The sequence below is a fragment of the Trematomus bernacchii genome, unplaced genomic scaffold, assembly GCF_902827165.1.
Source record: "Trematomus bernacchii unplaced genomic scaffold, fTreBer1.1, whole genome shotgun sequence".
In the NCBI taxonomy this organism is placed as follows: Eukaryota; Metazoa; Chordata; class Actinopteri; order Perciformes; family Nototheniidae; genus Trematomus; species Trematomus bernacchii.
Genome location: NW_022987739.1, coordinates 15272389 through 15297056, shown reverse-complemented (window position 1 = coordinate 15297056; position 24668 = coordinate 15272389). Strand labels below are relative to the sequence as shown.

Below are 24668 nucleotides of genomic sequence, written 5' to 3'. Positions count from 1 at the left end.
ATACACACAGATTGAAAGAGAGAGTTTGAGGTGAGTGGGATGTATTTTGTGTGTGTTTTAGATTTGTTTTTGGCTGGTGTGGGTAAATATTTGTGTTGTAATAAAGGTCTTTTGAGTAAAAACACAAACTCAAAGCAAAGTTAAACTGTTTTCCCACATCTTTAAAACAAATCTGGCATGCTTTATTTCTCTGTCTCCTCTCTCTCCAGCTCTCAGATGGCTCCTGGGTATGCAGTTGCAGTGATGGGCATAGACTTCACTCTCCGCTACTTCTATAAGGTCTTACTGGACCTGCTGCCAGTCTGCAACCAGGACAAGGGCAACAAGATCAGGTAGGAAGGGTTGGTTTGTTGTGTCTGTTGTTTAATCTTCTCTTCTTCTTACTTCTTTATTTAGATCATTTCTTCTTTTCTTTTGCCCTGAATTTGATCTAAATGTGGCTAAAGGTCTGTTTTTCTGAGCAAGAACTCAACTTGCAAAGGAGATCAAAAAGAAAGGGAGGGAAGAAGAGATAAGCTGATTATCATGGCATTCCTGCTGGAAGATGTGGCGTTGCTGCTGTCTCAGCCCTACATACTTTCTCTGGCTTTTATGTCTCCCTTTTTGTTTTGTTTCTGTCTTCATCCCTTTTCCTTCTACCACCCACTTCCTCCCTCTCTCTCTCTTTTTCTGTCTTCCTTCATGCTCTCTCTCTGTCTGTGTTCAAGAGCCATATAAAACAGGATTAGCTTAAAGGGGGTGGAAGGGCAGGGAGTCGCAGTATTTGGCACAATGTTTAAGGAATGGAGGGAAGTAGAATGGAGCAGTATTTACAGGTTGAAGTAGGGGATTTAAAAAAAAATGTAAATGGTCAATGAAAGTATAAATATGTGAGTTACAGTCTTTAAATTGATTTCCGAGGTCACTATGTCTGCTGTACTTACATTTATTTGTGTGTTTACTTACATAAATAAGGTGCTTCATAATGGAGGACAGAGGGTACCTGGTGGCTCACCCCACTCTCATTGACCCCAAAGGTCACGCCCCCGCAGAGCAGCAGCACATTACACACAAGGTAAAGGACCAGAGACTAATATACAATAGTATAAAAAAACATTAATCACAGTTAGCTACTTCTTTATTATTTTAAATCTAATGTTGTCCTCCTGTTTTTTTTGTGATGGAATACAGGAGCCGTTGGTGGCTAACGACATCCTGAACCATCCCCACTTCGTGAAGAAAAACCTGTGCAACAGTTTCAGTGACCGCACCGTGCAGCGCTTCTACAAGTTCAACACCAGCATCATGGTGAGGCGGTTAACACGAGATAACTGGATGTATGATTGAAAGCAGAGGAAGACAGTCAGACAGTTATACTCTGTGATAGTATAACACTGCCCCCCTGTGGTGATCCTTTGTGTTGCCACCTTATTTATTCTTATTTAGTATAATTCTATTAAAGCTTCAGTTTGTCTTGTGTAGTTAGAGAGTCCTGGTGTATAATATTCCTATTTAAGCTCTACAGCTTTTAATTAATTAAGGTACATATTTTTCAACATGTCATACTTGAATGAATTTCCTTCATGCTCATGTTTAGATGAACATGAGCAGATTTTGTGTATTATCACACATTTAAATTGATTGGATAAATACCCCAGTTCCCGGTCCAGGGTTTTGTCTTTCTTCAAAAGTTACTGTTCCTTAGCTTAGTTTTTATGCCATGTTCAGCTACTCATAAAGTCATATTCCCAATGTTGCCTACTGCGGTTTCTTTTTTTTCCAGCTGCATCTGGTTATAGATAATTTTTCATCAAAAAGCGAGAGTCATTTTTAGAATAAAAGAAACGTACAAATTAGAAAACAAAACAATAAATAATGGAATTAGTAGTTATTGAAGTGTTTTTTAATCTTCCTATTTGTTTCTCATAGGGGGACCTTACGAACCTGGTCCATGGGAGCCATTGTTCTAAGTACCGTCTGACCCGAATCCCCGGCACCAACGCCTTCGCTGGCATCGTCAACGAGACGTGTGATTCTCTGGCGTTCTGCGCCTGCAGCACCGTGGACCGCCTCTGTCTCAACTGCCACAGGTCTCAGCCCCTTACACACACTCAAAGAAAAGATGATATGTGTTGCATGTTTGTTTAACAATGTCAAACATGACAAACCTCTGGAGTTTACCAAAGATCCAGATCTGATATTGTAGATATCGATTGTGTGGGTTGTATTTACATTTGCATTCATGAGCTAACAAAAATTCAGCTTATGAAACTTTACATGTTGTGGATGTTAATACAATTGGTTTTTACTTCACCTAAAAAACAAACAGTATGAATGGAGCTTCCTCACTGACCATGTGACTGGTCTTGTGTTTTTCAGAATGGAGCAGAATGAATGTGAGTGTCCATGTGAGTGCCCCCTGGAGGTCAATGAGTGTACTGGTAACCTCACCAATGCTGAAAACAGGTCAGTCTGAGCCATATCCTACATCATATTTATATTAACAAATTCTACAATGTTTGTGAATTATATTCAGTCATGTCATAAAGGGGAAAGGAACCTTAATCAACGAATGTGTGCCGGTTGCTTTTAGAGAAGTTACTTTTCACATGTGGTAGAGGGAGAGATACATCATGGTACCACGTGTCATGGTGTTTTTTCTGTTTGTGCAGGAATACACCTCTCGCATATAGCTTCTCTTTTTTTAACTTGCTGACCGTATTATATTGCATGACTCATTCAGTGTCATGTGAAACATTTGCCAAATAATCTGTAAAGTATCTGCAAATGCACGTTTCCAAGGTGGCAATTCTCTTTAATATTCCTGTTACTATTTGAACTGTGGCTTGTTATGATTTGACGATTGCCACATCAATATCACAGTAAATCAGCAAATCAAAGTTTCGGTGTTAAACCTGTTTACCCTCATATCGTGCTCCTGCAATGATTTTTGGAGCCGTGTAAATGTTTGTGGGTGCTTCCTTACTTCTCTTTGACTGTCACTGTCTCTCTTGTATTTTTTAGTCATGCCTTCATTTCTCTCCTCTCTCTCTTTCTCCGTCTCTCTCTTGTTCCACCCATCTCCTTTCATAAACCATCAGCAGTCTTTGACAGCACGTTCATGTTTCAAATGCCAATTTCTCCTTTTATTTCAGGAAGACATGCAATTATCATTTTTTCACTGTCAGATTTCTCTCTTTGTTTCGTGTCGAGCAGCATTGATGTTTCCTTTTTCTTTTTAAAGCTGCTTAGCATAAATTGACACATTGAAGACATTCCTTTGAGGCTTCATGCTTTGATTCCATTGTCAATTTTACTGTACAACATCTTCTTTCTTCTTTAAATTCCAATCATGTTTCAATCTAGGATTAGGATAGATTCTGTCAGCAGAATGTTTGACTTTTTCCTAAGAATATTCACCTGCACCTTTCTGTATTTTTACCTGTTGTGTTTGATGATTGTTTTATGCAGGAACCCCAGCTGTGAGGTGCACCACGAGCCAGTCAGTCTGAATGTGATTGATCCCAGTCTGCATGAGACGCTGCCTCAGTGCATCAACACTCGCTGTAGCCAGAGATACACCAGCAGGTATACACACTTATCTACACACATGTACAGTACACATTAACTGGTATAATGAATAAACCAAAAAAGGCTCTAAAATCACAGTCTTGTTCGGGTATGGTGTGTTTACAGAGACAGACTTAGTAAATAATTGTTATACATTGAGTTTGTGCATACCATCAATGGAACAAATAAAAAATGAAATGAATGAAATATATAATATTAATAATACTCTGCTAAATTGATTTGACACAATAATGACACATTTAGTTTACTTTATAACCTGGTAGTGGTGAGACATTTGGTAAAACATTCCTTAATAGCTTCTTTTAAGTGTTTGCCACCAACTAATATCACTTCTATTTATATTGTTTCTGCCCTGTTTCAGTGATTGTTTCGGCGTTTTGGACTGTGAGTGGTGCATGGTGGACAGTGATGGTAAGACGCATATCGACAAGCCGTACTGTGCCCTGCAGAAGGAATGTTTCGGGGGAATCGTCGGCGCCAAGAGTCCCTACGCAGATGGCATGGGAATGATAGGTGAGTGAACTGTGGATATAAATGAGTCCTAAACTGTTATGAGACATTTGTCCCAACTGTATCCTAGTGTACCTTCTTAGCCAACAGAGCAAAGCTACAATCCAATGGTCCTTGTTTTAGCAAAGGTTTTATATTTCTTGATCATGATAACCAATATTCAAAATTGACTGACTCGTTTCTGACGTTATTTTCTTGGATTGTTATCAGTTTATTCAAAATGAAAATTGGCCATCCTATCGCAGTCAATCATTTGTCTGCGGCGTTTCACATCGTGAGAGGACAGAAGCTAACTAGAAAAATGTCTCAGCATGCAAGAAAATCTGAGCCAGAGCTGTTTGATATTTGCATGTCTTTTTTTCACTTCATCCATCTGCAATGCTTTGTAATTTCCTGAAACAACCGTCTGCCTATCCTATCCTTTCCTCTCCTTTCTTCTTCTTCTCTTTCTTTCCCTAGATGAGGAGGTGGCCTCTCTGAACATGATCAAGAGCGCCCCTGTGGGTCCAGTTGCCGGGGGCATTATGGGATGCATCATGGTGTTGGTGCTGGCTGTGTATGCATACAGACACCAGATCCACAGGCGGTCGCACCAGCACATGTCACCACTCGCAGCACAAGGTAGGACTAAGGGATGGATTATCTCTCTTAAAAAACACAAATAGAATTATAATCGAACATTATAGGTCAGTCAAATGAGTTTGAAGTGAAATTTCAACATATAACACTATTTTTGTCAACACATTTTGTTACCACCACGAAATAAATCCACAGCATCCTATTTGTTGGCTTGTAATGGCCCAAAAGCTTCCAAAGCAACCACAAGTTAGGTTGAGCATTTCCCTCCACATTTAGTCTGTTCACATACTGGCATTTCTTTTAAATACCAAAGTATGATACAGAGTTTCAAAGCAGCCTGATTAACAAGCAGGGCGGCAAGTGCTGCTGGAATTAAACAGCTGACATTATCATCACGCAGCAGCAGCTGCTACAGCATGAATTGTGTGATTACTCAGCGATATTGACAAAAACATCAAACCCGATTACAGCCTCATTAAAAGACTTGAGTCCAAGTTGCTATCAGTATGATCGTTTGGTAAACTACTTGGGATGGATGGTGTTGATACAGCTGAGGAATTGGCTCTTATAGTTCCAGGTGTGTGTGTGTGTGTGTGTGTGTGTGTGTGTGTGTGGTGTGTGTGTGTGTGTGTGTGTGTGTGTGTGTGTGTGTGTGTGTGTGTGTGTGTGTGTGTGTGTGTGTGTGTGTGTGTGTGTGTGTGTGTGGTGTGTGTGTGTGTGTGTGTGTGTGTGTGTGTGTGTGTGTGTGTGTGTGTGTGTGTGTGTGTGTGTGTGTGTGATGTGTGTGTGTGTGTGTGTGTGTGTGTGTGTGCTGTGTGTGTGTGTGTGTGTGTGTGTGTGTGTGTGTGTGTGTGTGTGTGTGTGTGTGTGTGTGTGTGGTCAAAGGCAAGGTTAAAAAACAATCGAGTGCCCTCATTTCATCTCTTCTTGTCACACTTGTAATATTGTCAGATATCAATTTCCAAAGTGACATCAATCTTATCTTGCATTTGTCTTATTTTCTTCCCCTTTACCTCCATGCTGCTCCAGAAATGTCAGTGAGAATGTCCAACCTGGATAACGAAAGAGATGAAAGAGATGAAGACAGCCATGAGGACAGAGGAATTAGTGAGTATTGTTTGATATCCTATCGATATAAACAAGACATGCTGCAGAACATTTGATAATAGGGATAAATACTTAAGATAAAGTTATTACAGGATTTCCTTTCATTTGATGCTGCAAATATTTGATTTCTTAAGGGGCCTAGTGTTAAGCTGTGTGTTTCCTTCATTTCCAGTCAGTAATACTCGATTCATCGCTGCGGTAATCGAGCGACACACTCACACGCCAGAGCGGAGACGGAGGTACTGGGGTCGATCTGGGACAGAGAGCGACCACGGTAAGAAAAATTGTGGAGAGGCAGAGTTCACAGAAAAAAACCCACACATGTTGTAACACTAAAACCCCTTCAGCATGTCATACAATACATCAGAATTGATGGGAAACGTATTTCATAAATTAATAGCTTGCATTTTAAATGTCAGTAATGCTAAATCAAAACACAACTACTTTCAAAACTGAAACATTTACTTTAAAATGCATACTACTCTAGTTAAATTCACCATGGTTGTTTAAAAGTATATACTTAGTGAAAACAAGAAGCATCAACAACGTCATCCGTCATTGTTTTGTACGAAATCTCCTCAAGTTGAGTACAGTAAGGTTTAATACAGTTTTAGCATACTTTGAACCCTCTAGAGATCAAACGTCCTCCTGATCAGCTCCCCGTGGAGGTTATTCTTGCAGCTGATTAATATTTGCCTTCATGTCATGTTACTCTTACACAACAGATGCTCCAGTCTAAAATAAACTAGGTTTCTGGAAAATTAATCATTCCTTGGTTACAAAACTAACCCAACATGTACAAGTATTGCTGAAATGCACTAGGAAGCACAAGCTTAGCTATATTTACTCCTTTAAAATGATGAAGTCAATACATTCATGTGGGCTCATCTGTAGACACAGCACCGACTCTAGAATTAAAAAAAAATGGAGACAGTTGAGGTTTATGAATCTAATCAGTAAGCTTTCTGAACACCACCATCTGTGGAGGGGACCCCGGGGGACAGCCAGCAGAGAGTTTTCATATCCCACCTGGCCTGGGAACGCCTCAGGATCCCCAAGAAAGAGCTGGAAGATGTTCGAAGAAGTCTGGGTTACCTTCTTTAACCTTCTGCCACACTTATGCCTGGAGTATGACAGGACAGCAAACACATTAAATGTTCTCTAACATTAGGATCTCTTAATAGAATATGTTATAGAATATAAAACTAAAATAAGTATGTAGCTACACTCAGGAAAAATCATATTTAGGACTTATGTATGTCCTTTTATTTTTGAAATGAACGTTACAGTTTCAAATCCACGGTTAGCTCTCAGCTCTTTGGCAGTGGTTCAGCTCCTGGCTTGTTCTTTTCATTATATCACAGCTCAGAACAAGGTTTTCTTTCGTCTTCAGCTCTGGGAGAGTTGCTCATATTTCGCTGTAACCGTTTGTAGAACTTGTAAGTCTGACACTCAGTGAGCGTGGATGGACAGCTTTCACCCACATGGGCTCTTACCGCCTACATATGGCATCACTCCACTTCCTGGCAATGAGTGTCTCTAATACTTGTTGCATAACCGATGATGACAGAGAGAACAAAGATGAATATGAAGAGAAGAGTGGGCTAAAGTGAAAGAAGGAAACAAGAAGAGATTGTCAGCTGCATGTTACTTACAGAATAGCTGTTAAACCTTAAATAAAACAAATATTGTTGGTCATTATGCAACACAATGATGCACAACAAATGATTTGATTCATTTGAATGAATCTATTAAAAGATGGCAGAACAAGGTGGTTCTAATGAAAAGAGCAGTCTATGAAAATGGAAAGGAAATATTCAATATGTTGCATAACTTAGGATGGCATTTAAAAAAGACTAGTTGAGACATTTAGAGATGCAAAAGTGATGAAAGAGGGGAAATAAGAGTGAAATGCAAAGGCAAGAGGATAGGGACGGAAAGAAACAAGTTTGAAAGAACGGAGAGAGGGGGTGTTAGTCCTTCATGGATTAAAACAAAATCACATGTTTACCCTTTAAATTTCCTCAGGCTCCTCTCTGCGTGGTCAAAGGTGCCCTCCCACCACCATCCACTCACTCATTATGCAGAGCTGAGGGTATGAGCATTACGTCTTTAAGAGAGTGACGCACTAGAGTTCTGTTGGGTAGAGCAAACAGCAATATTAATGTACAGCCAATGGCTAGAACTAAACAAGAATGAATACTATACTCGTTGCACAAAATACATACACCACCTGCTTTAATTCAAACAACCTAGCAAAATATAATTTATGTTTTTTTCTTGCATACAGTGGAATAAATGTCTAGAGAGGAAATAGGCAGATGTCAATATCTGTAAATGTTCTAATCATAATTTGGTTAAAACATTTGGTTAAAAAATATTAAATAAATACGTTTTTTCGAGTTGAATGTTAAGTGATATTGAAGATATTTAATGAGGATACACATATTTGATCATTTCTATATTAAAGATTGTAAAAAAAAAACATTTACATTGCATAGATATTTTATAGTTGTAGTATACAAAATGTGCTTACTTTCCATCTGTGTTAGAAGATAATAACAAAAAGCAGCTTGTTAGCTTAGCTTAGCTATTTACTGCTCCCGGCTAAAAAACGCAGTAGGTCTAGTTTGTTATGTAATAAAACCCATAAATGTACATTTTGAAACCCAGTCTCACGGCATTTCGTGTTATAGTCACGAAATGTAATCTATTGATTCGTGTTCACCAACACGATTTTCCCATGTTTTTTGTGTCACCCAGAACGATTTTAAAAGCAATGTAAATAATAACAAATTAGAAGGAAAAAAAGATTTAAAAAATACAGATTTCAGTATTTTGACACAGAACGATTTTCGTTGGAGATTTCTCTTTTCCCATTGTTTACTTCTTGGGTATAGTGACGTATTTCGGGTATAGTGACGTAACGTAACGTAACGTAACGGCTCCGCAGATTGTTACGTCCGCGGAGCCGTTACGTGCGGACTTCCTCACACACACACACACGGCGGGACGTTGCGAGGCTCGCTGCTGCGAGGAGCGGGACACTGTGAGCTGGCTCACTGGTGTGGGGTCGGCGAGACAGTGAGACACCGCGGAACTCAGCCTGGGCACACACACAAACTCCCTGCCAGGCTGCGGGTGTGTGTGTGTTTCAGGCTGGGTTTAGCTGTGTCTCACTGTCTCGCAGACGGCCACTGGGCTCACAGGGGGGGGGCAGGAGCTCCAACAAGCCGTTTAGGACAGAGAGTGAATACACATACTGGACAGAGAGTGAATACACATACTATACAGAGATGCTGTATGAGAAACCAATGTGAGTTTGGAAAATTGCACAATATAAATGTATTTTAGTATACCTCAACAATGGAATTATGATCAGTAGAAATGGCCATGACATGGGACCTTTAAGCTAGCCGCCTGCTAAGATTGGTAATGATCTACTTATTGAACTCTAGACAAGAAAATAACTTGGTTTAGATCATATACTCAAGTGCTTTGTCTTTTAGCAGCCCATCATTTCTTTTGAGGATTTACACTTGAGTCTTCTCCATCTAAAACTATAATATCACCAAATAGGATGGTCGTTTAGCCTTTCTCTCCACATCTCTCAACATTAAGAGGGAATTTCTTTCTCACCTGTTACAGCTGAAAATTGTCCACAGCAGACATAAGCTGTTGGCCTGCCTGACACCCTTACTCTTGCTTTGGGGAAAAAGAGGGATACACTGTGATGAAGTTGGCATCTTCCATGTCTGGAACTTCTCTTGAAGTCTCCATCCATGCCTTTCCTTTAATCCCTCTGTTCGACTCTACTTCTCTCTGCCCCTCTTCTCATCACTCTCTTGCTCATTCTTCTCTCTCTCCTCTTCTTTCTCACCTTTACTTTATTTGGGGTATCAAAGCCTGGCTAATCTTCTGAGAGTGTGGGATGGACATTTCTGAACAAACTTCCTAATTTAATTATATTACAGACTTTAAGTATTTCTTAGTGAGACATTTACTTTTACTATCCCCTGACCTTTCCTCTTGCTGCATCATCAGGTCAATAATATGTCCAATACAACCGAATAACTTGAAAAACGTATTACATTCCCATAAGCCTCTGCTTTAATTTTTGTTTAGTGCTAATGAGCATTTTAAGATGGAAAACTAATAGGGGGGAGGGACATGTTAAACAACACATAGCCTACCCTAGCAACAGCCTTAGCATAGTGATTATTTACCTAGCAAGCTAAATTAGCATCTCAAAGCAGCACTGTGTATAACTGCAGCCTACAGAAGCGCTACCTTATTTATGATCAGTTTGCTAGGTTCTTTACTTATTAAGCATTTGCCTAGGGATAGCCTGCTTAATTACATGAACCTCCAACGCCCTGAGAAGAATGTTGAGGGATGACATGCATAGCTGTTAGATGTTTGGAGGATAAAAAAGGTAACTAGGAGATACATTTGACAAGGCTACATGACCCACTACATGCCTCACACATATAAACCCACTGCTTCACACACTGGATCATAAATCACTTTGAGCAGTATCTCTGGAGGTTTAATATTTCATCATCCAAAATTGCAGTGATTTTTCTATAAATATAAACGTTGAGGCGCGCAGGCTTGCAGGGTTATTTGCTCAATAACAGATTGATGTTCCTGTCGTCCAGCGTGTTGCTGGTGCCACTACAGAACCTGAAAAAGATAACACTAAAAGAATTAAGGATAACAGGTTTATTTACAGATATACCAAGTATTTGTTTTTAGTCAGACAATATGTTTCAGGTGGATTTTAAGGTCCTTAAGATGATAAACGCCACTCGGCAGATAAAGGGTAATGAAGAAACTGAATAGACCAAGAGCCTATACAATGTCTTCGTGATAATAAGCTTCTGAAAGAGTACATCATTAGTCATCTCACTTGTCAAAAAATTAAAGTATGACGACCTAAACTGTCTTTATCAGTAAAGTTTATTATAAAAAAATGATCTGTATACTTATACTCTGACCACATCATCCCTTTTTCTATTACCAAAGTACCACCCTCCCACTGCTCCACTTACAAAATGCATCATAACTGCCATGTTGGCTTGATTTTCTATCTCCCCAGGCTAAACGTATGTGCAATATGTGAAGGAAAGCAGTCGTAAATATGTATGGTTTCTTTTTCTTTTTCAAATTATGAGAAAGCTGAAAACAAGAAGAAAAATGCCCGGTGGGGATATTTAGATGTCAATGCACCATTAAAAAGCTTGTACTGCTGTCAGAAACATTGTGTGGTACTGCGTATTCACATGGAGGTTTCTGTGTTGAATATCTATGACTAGAAGGCATCATTTGCTGAGGACTTTCTTTTATGGTTGCTTTCCATTTATGTTCAATGCTGTGCAGCCATTCTTAACAGAAAACCATGAATTGTTACATGCTTTATGTTTCTTTGAATCCCTCACTCAGAGCCCAAACAAGGTGTCCTCTAGTATATAATAGTGTTGTGTTGTACAAGTGTGAGGTTTTTTCTTCAATCTGTTTTATTTTTGTAGCTTTGAGGTTAAAAGTGTAGTGTTAGAATTTTCTTTGAAGGTTTACGGCTTTATTTCTTTACCATTTGTTGCTCATGACCTAACTTTCATGCTTTGAAGTTCTTATGACCCTGATCTTATTTGTTAAGTCAATCATTTTTTCATAACAACCTTGATAATATATGTTGAAGTCACTTCACGACACCTGAAAAATGTAAAACCTTTCCTGGTTCCAACCTCTTTAAAGAGGAAAGGGTGTGTTTTCCTGTGTTATTGGTCATCGATTTATGGGTCATTCTGCAACACATGGCTGCAAAAAGAAATGCATTTGCGGCCTCACCTATTTAAGCTACATAAAAAAACTAAAAAGAACAAAAACAATGGTGCATTTTTTTTATTTGCATCAGGAGGACTGTCAACAGTAGCAACCAAAACACTAGTAATTTGGAAGGCATGTTGAAAGGATTGATGTAAAACGCAGGTTTCTGCATTCTTTCCTCTCACCTGAATCCTGTCGTCCGCCTGTTGAGTACAAAAGCTTGATAGCAGGTGTCTGTAGATGCGAGGCAAATATCAGTTTTACAAACTTGATGTTGCCTTATCTAAACATTAGTTGAGTTTACACATGACCTGATTCAAAGTTTGAAAAGCCTGGGCTACAACAGGGCGCATCAAACTGAAAAGATTCTTTCCAACCATCTATAAGTTTTAGTTTGGGAAAAGAGTTGTAAGAGGGATAACAGTTTGCAGTAATACCAACATTTGCATGTTTCTTTGTCTCCAGGCTACAGCACCATGAGTCCGCAGGAGGACAGTGAGAATCCACCTGGGAACAACGACCCGCTCTCGGCAGGTGTGGACGTCGGTAACCACGACGACGACCTCGACCTAGACACGCCACCTCAGACGGCGGCGTTGCTCAGCCACAAGTTTCACCCTTACCGGCACACGCACACACACCACTACCCGCTGCACACGCACACACACCACCTGCAGGCGGCAGTCACCGTGCACAGTGTGGACGCAGAGTGCTGATCCTGCAGGGAAGGGACATTTTTGTATTAAAGACTATTTTTAAGAAAAACATTAGTGCTTGAATAGACAGCACGCAGTAGGTACTGTCAGGATGGACGGAGGGAGAGAGAAGCTGGACTCGCAGCGTCTATGGATCGCTGGGATCTCTGCCATGAATGTTTAGCGTGTAATGGGTGTAAGCCTCATGGTCTCATCTCAACTTTTTTTTTCAACCCAGTCCAAGATCTGGTTAGTGTACACAGCCTAACTCACAAATTACCAGAACTGGGCTGGTAAAAAACCCAAACTGGACTCTTTGTGTGTTTTCTGAAGGGATTTGCCATTCAGGAAACAACTGGAACCTAACATCCTTGAGGGAGTACAGAGTTCTTCATTTTCAAGCCAGAGCAAAGACTGTATAGGACTAGAGGAGAATCCAATTAACAAATGAAATATTGATGCCGATTGAACTCTTTTGCCCGAATGCTACATTCCCGCCTCGCCCCTAAGCCTACTTGTGGTGAAAACATCTCAGATGAAGAGTAAAAATCCTGTATTTTTGCAAAGACTGGGATCTAATATGAGATTCTATTATGGATAATATTGCAGTTTTACTCTCCCATTGTCACTCAACAGTTGGTTTTCTCTGAAGACTAATAATGAGTCTCTGTGAAGTGCAGAAAAAAAAAACTTTAATGATTCAAATGAATAAAAGAAGGAAAACAAATTAAGAGGAAAAAAATATTTTTCTACTATTTATTCAGGAGCTACATTTTCAATGACAGATGACTAAGCAGCTGCAGATAACAAACAAGAAAGATAAGTGATGCTTATCAACCCACTTCCTATAAACAATGCATCATAGTTAGGGCTCATTAGTTTCTCCTTGCATTTCCCTAAAAGCACGTAGCTTGCTTCTTTTAATTTTTATTTGGACATTATAGAATATCAGACGGTGTGAAAACATGTTTTGTTTCTTTATTTTTCACAGGACCCTGGCGCATAATCAGAAGCGCATTTGGAATCTATTTCAATTTCTCTCTTAACTTTCTTTTCCTAAAGGCATATTCTGAGCTATCCTCTCCACCAGATGATCCCATTTACTATTTGGTGTTGTGCCTGGGTTTTCTTTAAGCAGGGAACTTTTTGGATGAGCAGGTATCTAAAATCTAAATCAGATATTCTCCTCACAACAAAAAACTGGTATTCATTTTTAAATTGGTAAAAAACAGTGATCCTTTCATATTACCCTGGAGATGTGATTTTTTAACATATATCACATTTTTATTTTTGTTCTCACATTTCGGAAGTATTTGCTTTACTGTTAAGGTAAGACTTGCTGTGTCGAACATCGCCATTCTGGACATGTCCTCTGTATCAGGAGGCAGAAAAAGCTTGCTGGCCTTTGTAAACCTATCGGGGATTGAAGAGGGAAAAGAGAAACTAGCACCAGCAAAACCCTCCTGGCTTTAGTCCCTGCTGGAGATTTGGTTTGTGAGGATAATTGGGGATCCTCACAGAGGTCTGATTCAGAGAGACTGACTGCTGTCCCCTCAGTCGGCCTGAGTAGAAAAAACAGTACTGAAAGCTGTCCCCCGAATCAACCACAACTTTTTGACTGTATGCCCCTTTGTGGCAGAGCTAATACTGTATGTATGTTAAGTTGTGTGCTGGATTTGGTGCAAAGCAAGCTTAATTTCCAGTGATGCCCAAGATGGAGTCTCCCTCTCATTGAAGACAGTGAAAGAGGGAGAGATGCTGCTGTTGTTGTTGTGCAGAGGTTACACCCATCTGTCAGATCCTCTGTGGTTAACCACTCAAAATGTATTTTCTACAAGTCTCTGGTTTAACTGTTAGATGTGTGTGTGAGTGTGTATGTGTGAGAGCATGAAGAGACAATGATTATCAACCTGGAACATTTTCATTGAATGCATTATTGTATTTTTTTCAAGATAGTATTAGAGAATTTTAGGTGAAATTATTCTGATTGAGAAATCCACTTATTTTTATTCTGATGAAGAGTCACGTGACCTGATCTGTGCTTTGTGCACACAACTGGTCAAGATAGCCTCAGTGTGATATCCATTTATTTCTGTTGTCAAAAATGTCTATTGTTTTTCAGAGATTCATTGTGAAGTGTAAATACAGAATCACAAATAGCTATCGATGTCCTGTACACTCCATTTTTTTTATGTTGGTGAAACATGAGTTATGCTTCAAATGATGCTCAGATATTGGGTTTTGATATTTTACTGTCTGTTCATGGTTTCTCACTATATTTTTGATGCCTTGGATGTTCTTTTAGATTAATTTGTTTAGGTCCATATTGGATGGAAGTCAGTACTTGGAAAAATTATACACAAACTTTATATGTTTGAGAGACTTCTAGATTTTAAAGTTTTATCTCCCTTCTAAATAATGTTTTATTAAAAAGCTTATCGCTCCACAAAATAATTTAGTCTCAGGGCTGTTTCTGTTGCTACTTAAAACAGCCATATTCATGTACTGTTTCTTGAGTATGTTTGCCACTTTAGTAGAATATCTACATTAGCACATCTAATGTGAGCTCATTAAACTTCAAGCGGCAAAAGTGCTGAATAATTTGACACCTGATATAACATAGAGGTTAACGCAAAGTGGTGTTATTATAGCACCCAATCGTGTTAAAGTGGACTTCTACTGTTCATGATATAATTGCAGTGGAAAAATGTAGCTTATATTCCACTGAAGACCTGGATAACAGAAGGGTTTATCCTGCGGCTGTACCATTTGACCATTTACTGAAGCAAGTTTGACCGTATAACCATTTCAAAACAATTGTTTTAACACAAGTTAGGTAAATGTTTTCTTCTCACCACTTCACATGGTACATAATTGTTGTGGAATAAGACATTGAAGCAGTTTTGTAGCATTTCAGAGCATATATTTTGATTTGTTTGTGTGTTGGGGCAAATTCTTTTTTCCAAATTGAGTTTGTTTTTAAAGGCATTTTTTTCTGGATACATTTTAAACAGTATTTACCAGCTGTTTTAAATGAGTAAATGTGTGTGTGCGTGTGTGTGTATACAAAACACTCTGAAACGCATTAAATAATGTACTGAAGGAAAATGTGTACATCACCCCCCTCATGTATCATATAAAGTTATCAAATTGAGATTTATTGCAATATGAATGTGATAAAATCAATTTTACACTTAAAGTTCCCTGTTTTTGTATTTATTTGCTGCTCAATTATTTTGCCCTCCTTTTCTTATATAAGGTAAATCTACATGCATACATACATCTACAAATCTACACGGTAAACTGTGGCTGTGCTGTTATCAGTCATCAGTCATTTAAACAGTAAGGTATACGGCACTTCAGGGCTAACACACTATTATCAGGCTCAAATAATCCTGTTTATTTTCATCTAGCTAATTTGGAAATCAGAAAGCAGTTTGTTAATCCAGGATGAAATTACCTTGAGTAACTATGTGGTCCGGTTTTGCAAAAGCACCACCACTTTTGTCTAAGAAACTTGACCCCTACTTTCAAAGTATTTCAGGGTAAAAGGGCTTTCAGTCACAATCTGTTAACTCCATAAGGAGTGTGTTTTTCAATGTGTGTCATGCTGTTGGCTGTAGGTCATGCCATTTGTGGGTGAATAGCAGTACATACTGCCTGGAAGATCGGATCATTTATTTACGAGGCCTTTCTGTAGATACAGGGTTTCCTGCCAGGGGAACGGGGAATCTACCACAGATGGAGAGACAACATGGTCACAATCATTTTCAGAGGGAGCTTTTTTAGAAGGGGGGGGATAGTATGTCATATTCTAGTAGATTTGAATGAAAAAAACATTTAAAATGTAACATATTTAAATGTGAAATATGTTAATTTAACATTTAAAGGTAGGGTAGGTAAGTTTGAGAAACCGGCTCGAGATACACTTTTTGTTATATTCCATGGAATGCTCTTAACATCCCGATAGCAATGAATATCTTAAGTGCTTTGACAAAAAATCCATAAAAAAATGTCATCTGTGGAAGCCGTAATACTGTAAAAAGTACGACCAATCATTTTAGCCGGCCCGGCTAAAATAACTGGATGGCCTACCTGCCTGTCAGCCTTCCATCTGTGTACAAACTTATCTCGTTCCCTCATTGGTCATGTGCGCGTTTGTGTGTGTTGGAGGAGGGGCTCTATAAGGAAGTGGCAGATTTTCTCCGGTTGTGTATTTTCAAATTCTAGCGATCTCGAGCCGGTTTCTCAAACTTACCTACCCTACCTTTAAATATGTTTAACCACAAAAGGTGTATCTAACTTTTGTTTTGTCACAAAGTTAGATGCACCATTTTTACTTTGAATGGTATTGTATTTTTACTTCTGTCATGAAATCCCTTTGAAAAGACCCTAAACCACTAATGATCTCCAAAACTTATTCAGACATATCAATAAGACATACTGTTCCACTGGGTGACATGTTCTGTAATTAAGGAAAAAATGGTCACGAATATATAGTGGTGTCATGATTTTTGAAAAAATATGGATGTATTTTGGTTTAATGTGTACTTAACGTTTCAAGCCCAAATTAATTGCAGGTTTCTGTAAGCAGTACCAGTATTGTCTCTTTTTATGGTAGGTACCTTAGAACAGAATATATTTACAGTATATAACTATATGTGTGCTGTTATTGTTCCTAAGTGAGTCGGCACAGGCATTATCCTTTGTAAAATCTCTCTTTCCTCTAATGTTTGTCATATTCTGACCAAACTAATGAGCTTATGTATTATTTGATCATATTTGGCAAACTTTGATAATTGTTCTGCGGATTGGCACACAGAGTTGATTATAGTTGGATTCTTGATAACATAAGGAACAACCAAAGGACTCATGTGTTTTTTGTTTGTGTTGTGTTTGTAGTATATAGAAGGAGTTATTTGCATCTGATTTCGCGAGGTCAGTCTTTAAACCTTTAATCTGATCGTATCTTTTGTGATATCACATTTGAATAATGAATTATAGACTGGGTAGGTGGCTATCTCTGTCTATTTTAAGAGAAGGTCATAGAGTGAGGCTAAGTAAACAGTTTCTCCTTGAGGTGAAAATGGAGAGGGGCCTGCCGGGGTCTCAGTTTAATGAGCATCAGCTGGGAAGTAGTTCAGCACTTTGGATAGCTGAAGGAGAGAAGCAACTCTTTCCTCATGACTGTCAGTCCGCCTGTCCAAACGTCCCATAAACCTTATCAGTTTGTCTGCATTCATTCATACCTCTCGACATGGCCCTGTCTGTCTCTTTTTCACTATTCTCTTGATCTCTGCTTTTCTCCCTCTTCCTGCCCAACTGTCTGCTGCTACCTGCCAGGGAAACGCTGTGAATTAGAGCACTGAGCTCGAGTCCAAGCACCCTCGGGTCTTTTCAGTCAGTCTTCCCTCTGCCAACTAGTACAGCAGACATGCACAAGCTGCATATTTTGTGCAGTCCAGAGTACCAGTTTCCCAAATGCATCTAAGCAGTATGATCATTTTAAGTCTTGCATGAAAGCAATTTAGAGCACATTAAAACCAGACAATGAAAATGTCAGACAATGCTTTTTAACGCATCATGTGGGTTTTACTGAAAATATGTGAACATTTGACTAATGTGCAAAAAGTGACAGAACTTGAATCTAACAGCAAAATCTCCTTGGAGGAAGTTTGTTGAGAAATTCGATGTTCTGCTCAAAGATACAACTTTACAGTATTACAAACTGAAATCTGGGCCTTTTAGAAGGACCAAAAAAAGAAAAAGAAACATGAGTTATGCTAGGGTTAATTCATGTTAAGGTATGCAAAATTCTCATTACTGATTCACTTACTGGCCACAAAAAAGTGACTTCCCTGAAGCACTGGTGAACAGGGATGCGTCTGACCATTGTAATTAGGACATGAATTGGGCAGGGACCTAATATGCACGTTCTCCTGTGGGTTCAGGTCAGCAGTTTTTACTAGGTCACAATTTCCTTAATCGTTTCTATGCTAGAAGAAAAAGGAAGCAACACCACCAGACTCCATATGTGATCATTTATGAGAGCACAGCACCAGCTCATGAATGTAGGGAGAGCCTACAATTCATTTTTCCAGGATTTACAGAGCGAGATGTCGATAATCACACTGCACTATCATACTGGATATGCACACGTGTATATGATCTCTGTCAACCCCCACGCGCAATCAACCACTTTTCCATGTAGGGTTCAAACCCCCCCTTCCGATCCTCACGCCTACTGAGCTCATCCCAGGTGCCTGCTCTGCCCGCTCAGCCACTCTGCCCACCCACACCATCACACTCTCAGTCCCAGCGAGCAGCGGCAAGCGTTTTCCCCGCTTTCTTTTTCTCCTCTCTACTCCCACCCACTCCAAAAGGCTGTGAATCACTGGCTGACACGCTGAAGCACTAGCATGGCTCTTGTGTTTTTACATGGAGAGAGACTTACATCTCCTTTTCCCTTGGATTGTGAAGCATAGCCCATTATCGTGGGGTTTGACTTGCACAAAGGTACAAGGCTATGAAAGATACAGAGTTTGAGCAACTTAACTTTGCTGCAGGCTGACACGAGTTAATGTGTGTGTGTGTAAGTGTGTCTGTGAGTGTGTATTTCAAAGTGTGTCTGTGAGTGTTAATACGAGATACTTTCGTTCCAGAGGGACCGAGAGAACAAATTAATTGTTCTCTCATGGAAACGTTGTTTAGCACTTAGTGGAGTGATTCATGCGTTCCCAAAATCAGCCTGTGCGAGTGACAAGCAAGTCCTTGCTGTCGTTTCAGAGAACCACTGCTCAATGATTCATGTCCCACAATCTGTCAGAAGGCCTATTGTATGAGCGGCAGTTAGATTAAAAACTGACTTCTACTCAATGCCTTTCATGTGTAAATTCCTTTTTTTAGAAGATTTAAATAAAACATGTCTTGCATATTCATTGGATGGATGCTGGTCAAGGGCATTTCCCACCTTTTGATTTGCAGTAGGACATTAGTTTGTGATTTGTAGCTCATGTAACAAACAGATTAGTTTTAAGAGAAAACAGCCTGCCACAGATCAGAAGAGAAATAATAAAGTGAAAACTGGTATAGTTTTTAGAGATCGAATATGTCCCTCACCATGTTGAAAGAGCTTTTGTCAGCCTTTATTTGCTTTTAATTTAGCAGTTGGCTCTACTGAGCATAAGCTTGATTAAAACGTTCATACAAACGGTCCATATACTGGTGTGTGACAGTTCCACTGCTTCAGCCACTTGGCAATGTGAGATCATTTTCACCCACTGACAACTGTGAGTGTCTGGACTGCAATCTGCCAAGAAACGCTTCACACAGATGGTGAGAGAGAGAACATGGAGGTTGGATGATAGGAGCTTGATTTCACCATCTCTTAAAAGCTTCAGCATAATCACGCTCTAAATATTTCCTTTAGTGGTTTGAAGTGTGCAATAGCTGACATGTTTGTGGGCCTACAGGAGTGTGAGTTTACAGTGTGTTTGCGTGCTTATCAGCCACTCATGAGCCTGCGGAAGCTACATAGGCATTGTGAAGACTCGGCAGGGAGCTCTGTTCCCTTTGTGTTTGCCAGGAGCAGCTTTCCACCCACGGTGGGCAGGCAGCTAGGCGGGCTCGTTTGGCTGCTAGTTTGGCATTCACTGGATGACTTGGGTAGAAAGGAGGGAAGGAACACAGCCATTCATGGTCACATTATGCTCATGGGGAACAGGAACGCTATAGTGGTGTAGAGATATTCTACAGTGAATGTCTCTCTCTCTTTCAGTCTTCGAGCAAAATAATCAATGTGTTAATTGGACTTCACAACAAAAATAAGACCTAGTGCTTAGGCTTGTGGTCGTATTTAACAGCTAATTTCTCTCTCTCTGTATTGGTCACAGTTCAAACACCATAAAAGACTTGTAAGATTCAACATGTGGATGTTGATGTATGCTCTCCTGTAAAACCTGTTGATTACATGATTGAAGTGGAGTAAAACATTGATGCCATGTCAGAATCAAGCAGCTTCTGGTGTCAACACTAAATCTACACGAACTGAACAAACTGTGTGATGGACTGCTGGTGATTGTAACGGATCTTAATTGGCTCTTCCATACATCCAGCAGACGGTTGGGGTCGCCAGGAGTCCGCGAGGTGCTGCATGACATGCTAGACACCACGTGAGCCGCAAAGTGCCCCTTTAAACATTTTGTATCATGAACTGACTGCATCCTGCACATTTTACCTTTAAACGAATGAAAAATGATTGTAAAGGAATACAATGCAGGTAAACTGTTTTCTTACAAAAACTGCACATCATCCAATAAAACAGAATAACTAGCAACCAAACAAACCAAAGGAACATTTCGCAAGTTGATGACGTCGGGAAATATAGAAGTGTAATTAAATGAATGTTTGACTCCAAGAATAAGGCATAGGCTACTGAGGGAAGTTGATTTGACTCAATTAATTAAGCTTTTCTTTGCAATGGGGGCTCTCTCTTTTACGGACACACCTCCCACCTGCTCTCTCTCCCCCTCTCTCTGTCTCTCTCACTCACTCACTTCCCTCACACTCACTTTTCACTCAGCTACCCAAGATGGCGGCAGCGTCATCCATCCAGCCGCCGAGCGTTCACTCTTCTCTTGCCGGGGACAGCACACTTTCCCCGGGGATGGACAGCCCAGAGACCCGGCAGCCGGAGGACGAGGAGGCGGCGGCGGCCGCAGCGCAGCCGTCGGACTCTGAGATGTGCCTCCGCGACCTGCCGGAGCTGGAGCCGGAGGAGATCGAGAAGAGGCTGGCCAAAACTCGCCAGGAGCTGAGCAACAGGAGGAAAATCCTCATTAAGAATCTGCCGCCTGACACCACTAACCAGGTACACGGTAGTTTGTGAAACTGAAGTAAAAGTAGCGTGGCTCACTTAGTTTTCAGTTTTTTTTGCGTCGCTTGTGCGAATTAATTTAGTTTGCACTGAGCGTCGCACTTTTAAAATGTGCGTTACGTTATTGTTTGGTCATAATAACAACTGTCTGAAGCTCTACGCTGTCCATTTCGACCTTTATTTACCCGATTTGTTAATATGGTTTTTCATGAATACAGTATAAAAGCCACATCTCTATTATAAACATTAATACAAACGTGTATTTAAATAGGTCCCACATTTACGATATAGTTTTGAAAACAGCCTGTTTTTCATTCATTTAATGTTTTTCTCTCTTGAGTTAATAAGCTCGCTTGTAATTTTCAAACTCCATTCATACTGTCTCATTGATGTAAGCAAAGGGATCCCATACTAATCTAATATAAGGCTCAATTGTTGTTTGGCCACAGTTATAGCAGTTCACAACATTGCAAAATGTGGCTGCTAAATTTGGTTTTACTGTTGTCTTTACAACATGTGACTTAAACAAACATGCTTGTGTCAATGTTTTCTGATGAGCTGCATTGACTGAAAAACAACGCACCATGTCTGTGGGTTCTCTCAAAAGCTGAATGGGGCTAGTACGTTCTGTTGCTGTTCTTGCAACACGAAGAGATACTGTGCATACACTTCCATATTTCCCACTCCGATTAATCCATCTTTGTACCTTATCCATGCATCTGTTCTAACATTACAAGTGTGTAAGTTAAAGGATAAAGGATATAGGTCAAATTAGAAAACAAGATTACTTTCTGTTGATAGGTTATTTCCCATGAATACCAGTGTTGCATTATAGTTTATTAACATTTTCTTCTACCACCAAATTATTTGATATGTTCACTTCTCAGAGCAATGCATTGATATGCACATATGTTTTGCCTTTATCCGGCAGCATCTGTTGTGACTTTGCTTTTTCCTTCGTCCATATCTTCTTGCAGCATACATTTTCATGAACAACATGATAACAATCACAATTTCCAGCTTATTTCCTGCAGACAATATACTTTTGTACAGTCAAGGTCCTCAGCCTTAACACCTGTGTTATGTATGTTCTTAATGTAAACAAGAGTAACAACTAATCCAACTAAGTCAAATAGTTACGTTCCGAGCACATCAGTCTGTTTATATTTTATGTTTGGATTTAACGCAATAACTTTGCATGCATGTTTCTCGTCAAAAGACCACAAAGTGTCTTCACTGTTTATAAATTAAGACCTTTTTGGTTTCTCCTACTCCGAAGTGACATTCATCACTTGTGTCAGCACGCAAGCCTTCATGAGGGAGTGTTGAAGTAGCTGATGGTGTTTTTCTTCAGGGTTGTAGCACCCAAAGATCTTGGAAAGAGGCAGATTGCCAAGGTGTGTGTGTGTGTGTGTGTGTGTGTGTGTGTGTGTGTGTGTGTGTGTGTGTGTGTGTGTGTGTGTGTGTAGTGTGTGTGTGTGTGTGTGTGTGTGTGTGTGTGTGTGTGTGTGTGTGTGTGTGTGTGTGTGTGTGTGTGTGTGTGTGTGTGTGTGTGTGTGTGTGTGTGTGTGTGTGTGATGTGTGGTGTGTGTGTGTGTGTGTGTGCGTGTGTGTGTGTGTGTGTGTGTGTGTGTGTGTGTGTGTGTGTGTGTGTGTGTGTGTGTGTGTGTGTGTGTGTGTGTGTGTGTGTGTGTGTGTGTGTCAGACACACACAGGGGAGTGAGAGGAAAAGTCACTTGGATCAGGTGAAGGAACAGAAGTGGAATTTCTCTCTGTCTCTTTTCCCTCTCTCTTTGTATTTTCCACATTATTCATGTGTCAGAACAAGTGTGATATGTTTAGTGAGCCTGAGCAGAGCAGAGCTGCATGAAGCATGCCCAGCTGAATGTGCCACATGAATTTAAAGGAGTAGTTCGGGGTCTTTGACATACTGTAAAAGCACGCTATGAGTAACTGACTGCTAGTGAAACAGTTGAAGCTCAGGCTACAAAGATGATTTGTGAAGGTAACACAGTGATCCAGGAGCATGGCAGAAAATATGAATTACCATGTCAGCATGAGCCAAATATTGTAACCATCCAATAACAAAATGAAATCCATTGCTGTGGATAGTTAATTTCAATGGTGTGTTCAAAACGCTCTAAATGTTCACTAATTTCTGTTTAAAAGGGTTCTTACCATCACATGATTTCAGCCTGAGCTTATGTCCGTAAATCAGATGTGCTTGAATGTATTAGTTGATAATGCGATTGATAGAAATATATAAAAAAAACACATGTAAGTCATATTTGTATTACACATAAATGCGAAACATTTTCTTTTTCCAGCTTAACAAATGTAAGAGCTGGCTGCTTTTTTCTCCGGTTAATAAAATTGCTAAATTAAATACTCATAGGTTTTCAACAGTTGGTAGAACTAAAACCAAAAATGCTATTTGAAATGCCAACTAGGGATCTGGCTAGTTGCTTGGGGGTGTACAGGGATCCAGTGATAGTCATAGAGCTGGTGTTGACAGTACAGTATTTTCCATATGGTTAAAGATATGTTTAAAATCCTTGTCACTGTCTTATATAACATGTGTGATGGACTCAACAACGCCCAGCCGACTCCCATCTCCCACTCCCCTCATATCCGCTGCCCTATAAGTGAACACTGTTTTGTAGATTGGATATATGTGGAGTCCATGGTGCACTGTGTCAAATATATGGCCTCGCTGACAGTCCTCATCTCAGAGAGAAGTGGGGGGATGGGAACAACGAAGGGAAGTGTGCAATAAGAAAGGAGAGACAGGAAGATAGAAGAGTTGGGTGAGAGGAGAGGAAAGGAAGGAGGGATGAAAGATAAAGTAAATGAAATAGATTTATAAAATACTGTATACCTAATTGTCTCCAAGATGGAATTCTGCTTAGGCAGTAGTTTTCCTATAGCAAAGTTATTGTCGTACTAGAGTGATTGTATATCAGGTTAACCCATGTTTTTTTGCTCTTTCATTGTCTTCATTCTTTGACCATGTAGAGCAACAAAATATATCGTCTTTTACATATCATGCATCCTACTTCTCTTTCAGATTTCAGATTCAGAAGTCAACCTCTTACAGTTTGGAATGAGATTGTAATGCTACTAGCAACTTAATCAATCCGGCTAGGTATCGGGTAACCTTACTACATTTTAACTTCACAAATCACTTTAGGCAATTTAGTGTATGTGCATCAATCAGAAATGTATGTGTTCATTTGACACGTTGTGGTGCATTTTAACTGACTGATGAGGCTGCTACCTGAATCGTTTTACATTTAAGAAATAGGACACCTTAGTGAACCTGGGTATTTTGCCATCTGTTATAACCTGGCTCAAAAGGCCACAACAAAGAGGAGACACACCATATCAACGGTTAATAAAATATGTTTATTTAACCAAACAATTCAAATTAGCCAAATTAATGAAGTGCAACAATAAGTAAAGCATGAGGTGTGGACGTCAGTGGTATCAGTAGTGTAAATGCA

At 39.7% G+C, this 24668-nt stretch overlaps 2 protein-coding genes across 2 annotated transcripts in view; both read left to right on the top strand.

Moving 5' to 3' along the window:
• The window catches only part of cachd1 (cache domain containing 1), an 83819-nt gene extending 69368 nt beyond the window's left edge, over positions 1 to 14451 (top strand). The window contains exons 17-27 of the mRNA XM_034147505.1: positions 210 to 332; positions 955 to 1054; positions 1171 to 1287; positions 1909 to 2069; positions 2359 to 2445; positions 3451 to 3567; positions 3932 to 4083; positions 4540 to 4701; positions 5689 to 5766; positions 5939 to 6040; positions 12061 to 14451. Of these exons, the coding sequence (XP_034003396.1) occupies positions 210 to 332; positions 955 to 1054; positions 1171 to 1287; positions 1909 to 2069; positions 2359 to 2445; positions 3451 to 3567; positions 3932 to 4083; positions 4540 to 4701; positions 5689 to 5766; positions 5939 to 6040; positions 12061 to 12311 (1450 nt within the window). The 3' untranslated portion in view covers positions 12312 to 14451. The remainder of the gene's footprint in view (positions 1 to 209; positions 333 to 954; positions 1055 to 1170; positions 1288 to 1908; positions 2070 to 2358; positions 2446 to 3450; positions 3568 to 3931; positions 4084 to 4539; positions 4702 to 5688; positions 5767 to 5938; positions 6041 to 12060) is intronic.
• Positions 14452 to 20862: 6411 nt separating this feature from the next.
• The window catches only part of raver2 (ribonucleoprotein, PTB-binding 2), a 70370-nt gene continuing 66564 nt past the window's right edge, over positions 20863 to 24668 (top strand). The window contains exon 1 of the mRNA XM_034146236.1: positions 20863 to 21159. Coding sequence (XP_034002127.1) covers positions 20881 to 21159 — 279 coding nt within the window. The 5' untranslated portion in view covers positions 20863 to 20880. The remainder of the gene's footprint in view (positions 21160 to 24668) is intronic.